The sequence below is a fragment of the Balaenoptera borealis genome (genome assembly GCF_965194805.1).
Source record: "Balaenoptera borealis genome assembly, chromosome: 9".
NCBI classification, from domain to species: domain Eukaryota; kingdom Metazoa; phylum Chordata; class Mammalia; order Artiodactyla; family Balaenopteridae; genus Balaenoptera; species Balaenoptera borealis.
The window spans coordinates 19,772,143-19,781,944 of record NC_138873.1 but is presented as its reverse complement, the minus strand read 5'-3'; the positions used below and the strand labels follow the sequence as shown (position 1 = coordinate 19,781,944).

At 40.0% G+C, this 9,802-nt stretch overlaps 1 protein-coding gene across 1 annotated transcript in view; it reads right to left on the bottom strand.

Annotated features, from left to right (window-relative positions):
• Positions 1–1,406: 1,406 nt before the first annotated feature.
• The window catches only part of EPM2A (EPM2A glucan phosphatase, laforin), a 116,292-nt gene continuing 107,896 nt past the window's right edge, over positions 1,407–9,802 (bottom strand). Inside the window, exon 5 of the mRNA XM_082405552.1 lies at positions 1,407–4,774. Coding sequence (XP_082261678.1) covers positions 4,500–4,774 — 275 coding nt within the window. The 3' untranslated portion in view covers positions 1,407–4,499. The remainder of the gene's footprint in view (positions 4,775–9,802) is intronic.

The window sequence follows — 9,802 nt, the reverse complement described above, 5'->3', positions numbered from 1 at the left end:
ATTGTTTGTTTGCTCTTTAGTTCTTCTAGGTCCTTGTTAAACATTTCTTGTGTTTTCTCCATTCTATTTCCAAGATTTTGGATCATCTTTACTATCATTACTCTGAATTCTTTTTCAGGTAGACTACCTATTTCCTCTTCATTTGTTTTGGTCTGGTGGGTTTTTACCTTGCTCCCTCATCCACTGTGTATTTCTCTGTCTTCTCATTTTGCTTAACTTAATGTGTTTGGGGTTTCGTTTTTGCAGGCTGCAGGTTCATAGTTCCTGTTGTTTTTGGTGTATGCCCCCAGTGGCTAAGGTCGGTTCAGTGGGTTGTGTAGGCGTCCTGGTGGAGGGGACTGGTGCCTGTGTTCTGGTGGATGAAGCTGGATCTTGTCTTTCTGGTGGGCAGGACTGTGTGCGGTGGTGTGTTTCGGGGTGTCTGTGAACTTAATATGATTTTATGCAGCCTCTCTGCTAATGGGTGGGGTTGTGTTCCTGTCTCGCTAGTTGTTTGGCATAGGGTGTCCAGCACTATAGCTTGTTGGTCGTTGAGTGGAGCTGGGTCTTAGCGTTGAGATGGAGATCTCTGGGAGAGCTCTCGCTGATTGGTATTACATGGGGCCAGGAGGTCTCTGGTGGTCCAATGTCCTGAATTCGGCTCTCTCACCTCAGAGGCTCAGGCCTGACAGCTGGCCGGAGCAACATGACCCTGCCAGCCACACGGCTGGAGAAGATGGGCTCTGAGTTGTGTGTCAGCCACTGCCCTGTTGTAGCTCTGTCTCAGCTGTCTCCAAAGGTCACCCAGACACATTGGGTTATCCCAGCATTCCTCAGAACTTGCACATGCCAGTCTGGGATTTGTAGTTGTCCTCCTGATACTCTTCCCTGAAGTACTAATTATAGGCCCATCAGTCAAAATTATGACCTCCAAAATAGCAGGCTTTCGAAAGTCAGCTGAAGGTACATGTGTCACAGGACAAAGCTTGCATTCATGGTGGTGAGAGATAGGCTAATAGTGTTGGTTCTCTTCAGTTCAGAGACTGGGACAGTCTGAGCCTTCATGTAGCCAAGTCAGGAGCAGCTGGTCAACGGTCCCAAAGTGGTAACATGTTAGATTCCAAGAAGGCTTTCTGCAGCGCCCGAGCAGTAGTCCCAAGCAGCCGCTCCGCTCAGGTGCAGCACGCTGACCAGGGAACTCGGTGGGACCCTCAAATGAGGATTTCTGCTGGCCCTAGAGCCTGACTTGCCCACCCAGGCAAGGAGCTGAGGAGGGCATCTCCCGGCTCCGTCTCACCAAAGAGCGGACACCTGGAAGCTGTGCAGCCAACAGCGCTGGAGCTGAGAGGTAGGCAGGCGGGGCTGACAGCCTCCCGAGAAAAGCCCGAACTGCGTGGAGGGTTCCGGTGCTACCGCCCAGGTAGGGGAATTTATTCAGAGCTGAGGCTGAGAGTAGTTCCCAGCCCACCCTGCCTGGAAAACCTGGTGTTACCCCACCCGGTCCTGATAAGGCAAGTTGCTGCAGCTGTTTTTATGCTCAACAGAATGTATAGAGGAAGAACAGGTGTTCACATCTGATTATTTACTCCATCGATTATAAATGAAATTATGGAGATGAGGCAATTTGTTGGATTAATCAGAAAAAGAAAAGAAAAACACAAAAACACATCCCTCCCTCTGTAGTTTTAGACATACAGGAAACTTATGATGATGACCTGAATTCTAGCTCATCCTTGCTTAATCGTAAGAATGCATCTATCAATCAAATCAACACATAGGCAGGAAGACAATCTGTGGGTTGAGACAATCGTCTGATATTTGTGTCCATGAGGCAAAGTATAAAGGATGACGCTATTTTTAGAGTATCTTCATTTCCAAAATATGGAATCTTATCCTGAAACATATATGACATTTCATGACATTTCACCACTTTTTGACATTTATACAAATAGTATTCATATTCATTCTTTATTGAGCAAGTGTTTTAACATGGCAGCTATTTTATTTGTATATTTATTTAATCCTCTTTATCCAAAAGGAATTAAATATGACACTTATAATGAATAAAACAATATAGCAAAATGAAAATAAAATTTTAAGTAAGTAAGAAAGATGAGGCAATGGAGTAAAAATGGGTAGAAAAACAAGGCAGACCATGGAGTAAATTTAGTTCAAGAAATTTGTACTACATAATCCTAATTGTTACTGAGAAGAGGAAAACAGTTATTTGTAAGCTTCACACTTTCATAAAGTATTTTTTATTGCTCAAGTAAACAAGAACTGTGCCTCATTCCTTGGCCAGAAGGAAATTTCTTCCATGAGCTCACTCATTGTGAGAATACTGTGCAGTGCAATACAATCAATAATATTCTTAGTACACTTAGCAATGTATTTCATAAGGCTGTTCTTTTTTGAATGCCATCAGTATTAGCCTATGATGGCAAACCAAAGGGGGATTGAATAAATGCAATTTTCAGCAAGAGATCGGGTTGAAAATGCAATATAAAATTTTATAGAATCATGGCTTTCTGCTGTTGACATATATTTGTTATGATTTAATACCATTAAATACTAGTGGTATATATAGAAATGGATATTAAGCAAAAAACAACAAAAGGAAGCCTCTGATAGTACTTTTCAATAAATTATCCAATCATTAACTTACATGAAAAAAAGTTATTCTGAAATGTTTTCTTCATATTTCTCTTAGGTTAAAATATACATCAGATCTGAGCACAGGAGCCAAAGAAGTATTTGGCTTAAATGATATCTGAGAATGTGCAAAAGCCTGTGTTGCTAAACACTATCTACAATTCCTACCTAAAGATGTTATAGTGCAGTGTGTTAAGTGCTTGAAGAGCAGCAAACGTGGGTCCTATGAAAATGCCGGGGAGGAGCAACCTTGAGGACCCACGAAGACATCTCAGAGAGGGTGACCTTGGAGAACAAAGGACAGGCCAGACATAGATGGGAGGGAAGAGGGTTCCAGGCAGAGGAAAGAGTATGTGCAAAAACCAGAGGGTAAAAAAGATCATAGAACATTGAAGTAATTCACTGTGACTGGAGTGTACTCTTGGAGGATAGTTACACGAGTGACAAGAGAGACTGGAGAGAAAGACATGGTCTGGATCATAAGGGGCCTTATATGTCCCAATAAGAACTTTTTAACTTTTTCCCTAGAACGATGAGGAGACATTGAGAAACGCTGAGCAAGGAAGAGACAGTATCATATTTGAATTTTAGAAGGGTTTCTCTGGTAGCCACATAAAGAATGGTCTGGAAAGGGGTAAGAATAACAGTAGGAAGATAACTCAGAATGTTTTAATAATCTGTATCAGAGCTGATAATTGGAAGTGGACATACTTAAGAGATATTTAGGAGGTATAAGTGAAAGAACTTGCTGAGTGATTAGAGGGATGATGAATGGGAGGAAAACGGCAAAAATGACATTCAATCTTCTGACTTGAGCAACTGGGGGAAAGATGTTGTCACTGCTTGCCCAAAGGAGAAAATGTGGGAAGTTCAGCAAAAGAAAGAAAACTTAATTTTGTGGCATGTTGAATTTGAAAGCTATCCTGGGAGATGTCCAAATAAAAATGTTCAGAAAAAAAATTGATATATGGGCCTGGCACTCAAGAAAGAGCTTTAGAATTGAGATTTGGGTGTCACTGGTATAGATGATGATTGAGAAAATTCTGATTTAAAATGGCAAACATGGGCTTCCCTGGTGGTGCAGTGGTTGAGAGTCCGCCTGCCAATGCAGGGGACACGGGTTCGAGCCCCGGTCTGGGAAGATCCCACATGCCGCGGAGCAACTGGGCCCGTGAGCCACAACTACTGAGCCTGCGCGGCTGGAGCCTGTGCTCCGCAACAAGAGAGGCCGCGATAGTGAGAGGCCCGCGCACCGCGATGAAGAGTGGCCCCCGCTTGCCGCAACTAGAGAAAGCCCTTGCACACAAACAAAGACCCAACACAGCCAAAAATAAATAATAAATAAATTTTAAAAAATAATAAAATAAAATAAAACAAAACGGCAAACAAGCTATCCCTCCTGACATCTGAATGGAAATTACAACATAAAATTTGAGGATAGAAATCCACCTGCAACAATGAATAGAAAAGTTAAGAAGGATGACCAGCAGATAAGACATTTCATCACCGAATGAGGAGATGCTGTACTGCAGGAAGATGGGCAATAATGTGCTCATTGGAACCTTGAGACTCACTGAGCTTAAAGTTCTCAAATATAATGGAAGTTGGGAGATATAGGAAGTTGGCAAAAATGAGATGGGGTGGTAATTATAAGTCTGGCAATAAAGAGTATGTCCTCACCAACATTTGCTTTGCCCTCCCTAACAATTAAAAAAAAGTTAAAAATATAAAAAGGAAAAAAGAAAGTATATCTAAAACAATTCATAATTATAATTGTAATAATGTCAACAGGAAGGAGGGATAAACACAAGTGGCTGTAGGTCAACATTAATGTTCTTTCCTTTAAGGAAGAGGAAATAAAGTCAAAACTAAAAGCAAGAAAGGAGAAAATAAGGCATAGAAAAAGCAGAAAGATTTTGAAATAAAAAATAAACAATAGAAACAAGTTCAAATATATCAGTAATCATAATAAACAGAAATGGCTTAAGCCCCTGAAGCATGTGAGGTGCTGGGTAGACATAAGATTTGTTTGAATACCATTCTATAAGAAACGGAGGATACTTATCTTGTTTGTCCACAGTTGGTACAAAATCTTCACTACAATTATCTGGACCATGAATCCATCTTTGGATTTGTCGTTTAACTTTAAGAAAGCAACAATAAGGATCTCTATTAAATGAAAAATATATTCTATTTTCTTAAATAATTATATACAGCAAACTAAATTTTATTCAGTGAGTTCTGAGTTTTCTCTCACTAGAAATTGATGAAAGCCTTGATAGGTGTGACAATGACAATTATCTGTTCTGTTCTGTGCTAGGTCCAGCTCTTTACTCTTTCACTGTCCAGTTTCTTCTGAATTTCTTTTTTGTAATCCATACCACTTTGATGCTAGGCCAGATCATTTAATACTAATTATTTATAGTTCAGGTTTTAAATGACAACAATCTTATCCACTGAATGCTAAGTAGTATTTCCTTTAGTAATATTGGTATAATGCCTGATACAACTATAGTACAGGAATTCATCCTGCCTGTTACTTGAATGGCCCAACATTTTCTGTCTGCCTCCGGCTATTCTTTCAGCTGTCTCTGGATTTTCTTCTTGGGTTTCTGTCCTTTGGGCCAAATGATAACTTCCAGATCATATTTGAGCTTAAAGCTTTTCCCCCATTGGACATATTCTTAGATATTCTATATCCTCTAGCTACAGGAGCCCAGAGCTAGTCCATGCCTACTATTATGTAAACTAACCACATATTTTATACTGACACTAAATTAATGCTAAGGAATCAAAGAAAAACAAACAAGACTAATGGGACATCTTTAGAAGGTAATAAAAGAGCTGCTCAGTAGAAGACTAATAATATGAAACACACAAATACATTTTTACCAAACTCTAAATGATCTCACATAATAATAATAGCTAATTATGCAACCAAAGAAAGTTTCGAATGTGTTTTGTGTTAGGGTTTTGAATATAAGTTTTATTAGATTAAAAACTTGGTCCAAGTTTACAGTATAAGTATACAACTAGAAACACTGAACATTGTCATATGAATCATATTTTAAAGTTTCCCTCATCTAAATTACCTACTTGAAAATTCTACTTTTAAAATGTGAAAACCCAATTCATATATTAAGGGGCTAATGATTCCATTTGTGAAAGTCCATTATTTTTACTGCTTCTCCCTTTACATGCTACTTTTTTCTTTTGTTTCTTTTCTTCTTTAAAAAAAAAAACTTTATACTCAGTATAATTTATGTCTAAAGGTAGGGAAAAGAAGTCATAAACTTCAAATCAGCCCAGTCCGTTTAATTTTTCACCATCTACTTGGCTAGATATTAAGATTACCTGGCTCACATAAGGCGTGGAGACTATCTGAAGGTGTAATCCTGCGCAGTATATTTGTTTATTGCCAAGAAAAATGGTGGGTTTTCAATATCTTTCATTTTGGGTTGGCTTTCAGTTAGCTGGGTAAGAACCACTACTCAAAGTACGATCACTGGAAATCACAAATATAAAAATGTTCTAAGAAATTCATCACAAACTACTTTTCTCTGTAACATTTTCATTTGCAGATCATCATTTAAGAGCTTCCATCTTCCTTTTAAGAACTATCCTCTGAAACCCAGTAGTGAAAACACTGCTATTGGGCAATATCCCAGTAGCAGCAAATATAAAACATAAGCTGTTTAAGTGACATCAGAAATCAGAATACATTTTAATGCCACAAGTTATGACAAAAATATTTTTTTGCCATAAAACTAGAACTTATGTGTTGGAAATGAACCAAATACAATGCCTTCAGCTGTAAGCAATAGAAAACCCAGCTCTCTGGTTTATACACAAATAAGTAGTCACACACAACTGAAGTCAAGAAGTTGGGAAGACTTCAGGCTAACTTTTCTAGTAGCTCCAGCTTCACCACCTCTCTTTTCTCTCCTTTTGTGTTATTCTCAGGCTGGTAGGAAGATGGTTCCACTAGTCTGGATCACATATCTACACAAAACAACCGCCAAAGGAAGAAAGAGCATCTCTTCCTGTAGTTCTTTCTCAAGAGGGAGAAAACTTTACCCAGAAGCCCCCAGAAATGCTTTATGTATGTCAGGGACCCGTGTTAAGTCACATATTTTTCCTGAACTCATCTCTATTACCAGGGAAATACTTAATTTTACTCAACTCTGGGCTCCTGAACCAAGGAGGGGAGTGCTTCCTGTCAAGTGTTTTACTGGGACTGTGGCCTGACATCAGGGTAAAGCGGTAAAAGCAGGAGACTCAGTCCATTCTGAGCCCTTCTTCCACATTTCCACTCTTCTCCAACCTGCCTGGTTTTTCATTCACCATAGTCTACTGGAAGTTGTTTTCTGTAGTGTTATGGTTTGAATTGCGTCCTCACCAAAATTCATATGTTGAAGTCCTAACCTCCAGCACCTCAGAATACGACCTTATTCAGAAATAAGGTCTCTGCAGTGTAACTAGTTAAGACAAGGTCATACTGGAGTAGGGTGGGCTCCTAATCCAATGTGACTATACCAGTCCTCATAAGAAGGGGAAATTTGGACACAGACACACACATAGGGAGAATACCATGGGGAGATGAAGGCAGAGGTTGGGGTGATGCTTCCACAAACCAAGGACTGCCAAAGATGGCTAGCAAATCACAGAAACCAGGTGAGAGGCCTGGAGCAGATTCTCCCTCAGAGCCCTCAGAAGGAACCAACCCTGCTGATACGTTATCTTGGACTTCTAGCCCCCAGAACTGCAAAACAGTACATTTCTGTTGTTTAAGCTACTCAGTTGGTAGTACCTTTTTATGACAGCCCTAACAAACTAATACATGTGGTGTGCCCAGAATTCATATAGGTGCTTCTCCACCAAACCAGGAGTGAAACTGTCCTATTTGCCTTAGAATAAAGTCACATTTTCTTTGTGCTTTCTTATCTGTCAAATAGGGATAATAATAATATTTACCTCATAGGATTTGCTGGGAAGATTAAATAAGCTCCCAAGTATAGGTAAAGCACTTGGAGAAAAGTACATGGACCATATATGCTCTCAATAGTTACTAGCTATTCTTGGCCTTGACTCACTGAGCTACATGCCAAGCTCCATTACAGGCAGTGTAAGTACATCACCAAACAAAACAAATACAAATTTTGGCCTTTATGATTCTTACATTGGTAGTGAGAGGATGCAGAGAATAAAACAAATAAGCAGATTATGTGATATACTGGCCAGTAGCAAGTTCCATGAAGAGAAATGAAGCAGAGAATGAGGAGAGGGAGGGCTGGGACTGGGTGTGGCAGGTTTCAGTAGGGTGGTCCAGAGAGCCATCCCTGGAGGAGGGATGGGAGTGAGGCATGTGCCCACCTGGAAAAAGACCATTCCAGGCAGAGAGAAGAGCAAGTGCAAGTGCCCTGAAATAGGAGCCTTCATGGAGTAATCAAAGAGCAAGAAGGCCAGTGTGGGGAGAGCAGAGTGAGGTGGAAAGCAGTAGGAGGTAAGGTCAGAGACATAACAGGGGACCAGGTTGTGTAAGTTCTTAGAGGTCTTTGGCTTTTATTTTGAGTGACATGGCAAGACATTGGAGGTTTTGAACATGGGAATGAAATGATCTGACATACATTTTTAGAGGATCACCCTGGCCACTGTATGAGGATGGTGGAGGCAGAGGGAGAGGGAAGGTAAGACACAGGCAGACAAGGTAGGAGGCTGTTTCTGAAGTCCAGTCTAGAGATCATGGTGGCTCTACCTAGGGTGGTTTGGGGGAAGAGGTAAAACATAGTCAGGCTATAGATATTTTAACAGGAGAGGTGACAGGTTTTCCTGATGGAGTAAATGTTGTGTTTGAAAGAAAGAATGGAGTTAAGAATGTCTCTGAGGTTTGAACCTGAGACTCTGGAAGCATATTTCCATTAACGGAGTTGGGAAAGACTGTTGGAGTAATTGGGGAAGGAAAGAACAAAGTTGTTATTGTTGTTCTTCTTCTTCCCTTTATTATTATTGCCATTATTATTGTTGTAATGAGAGGTAGCTTCATCAGTCCTTCCCATTTTATTCTTAGTCCCATCTCCTATCAGATTTTCTCTTTCTCCCAGCAGGTAATAAACCTCTGTGCTTCCCTCCCTTCTATTTGGTCAGAACATTACATCAAACTGGTCCCTTTTCCTACTGTGATCTAGTCCCAAAGAGAAGTATTATAGATGGATACTTAGCATGACCCTCTATCCTGGGAACATAAACTTGACCCTAACTGCCCGTTTCTACATTCACATCTTCCTTCTCAATTCCCCCAATAGTATCGTTATGAAAGGAACCACCTGCTTTTTCTTCTTTTGGAAATTTTGCTGCCCTTTGCTTTTTCTCATTTTAGCCATTTTTCTTCCACTTACTCTAGTTTCCATTAATCTTCCCACCAACTCTTCCCCACTAACAATACTGTCTGCTCTCACTCCCATGAACTTTCCTATGACCCCTCAATACCGCAATAAATCTCCTGACCTATCTCCCTAGCTCATCCTTTTCCACTGCCCTCAACTAAAGCTTTTTGCTGCAGGAAGAGTCATTTGAGGTCTCTGAGACTTAGTTTGCTCCTCTGTAAAATAAAGGAATTAAACAGATTATCTCCAAAGATACTTTCAGTTTTAACTTTTGATCAAACTGACTCTACGTTTAGCAATTCAGTATTCTTTCATGTGTGGAAGTTCTCATTTCCTAGCTAGCTCATCCTCGATGTTTCCTTTCATTACTTCTTTACAGGTTCCAAAGTCCTAACCACATTTTTTCATCATGATTTCTTAGGCCAAGGCAAGTGGTTTTCACCCACACCTTAATGTTGGTCAAAAGAGTGTTTTTTTTCTTAATTTTTTCCTAACATTAGCACACAAAATAATTGAAGGATAATGTTTCAAGTCTAAAAGAAAGTAAACTTATTGGGACATCTCTTTACCCTGAGTGAGATCTTATGTTGTTCTTTGAAAAATCTGTGACTGGAAAGTTTTGTTAATGCCAGTGACAAGCAGCTAACGGCACAATATCTGCTTTGATTTTCTCTGACACACCCTTGAGCTTTCCAACCTCACTTCTTTGTGGTGCCCCCACCTTTGACTTTCTTTTGTCCTGTAACTGCCAATTTTGATCAGCTAATGAGAGCGATAAGGGAAAAACA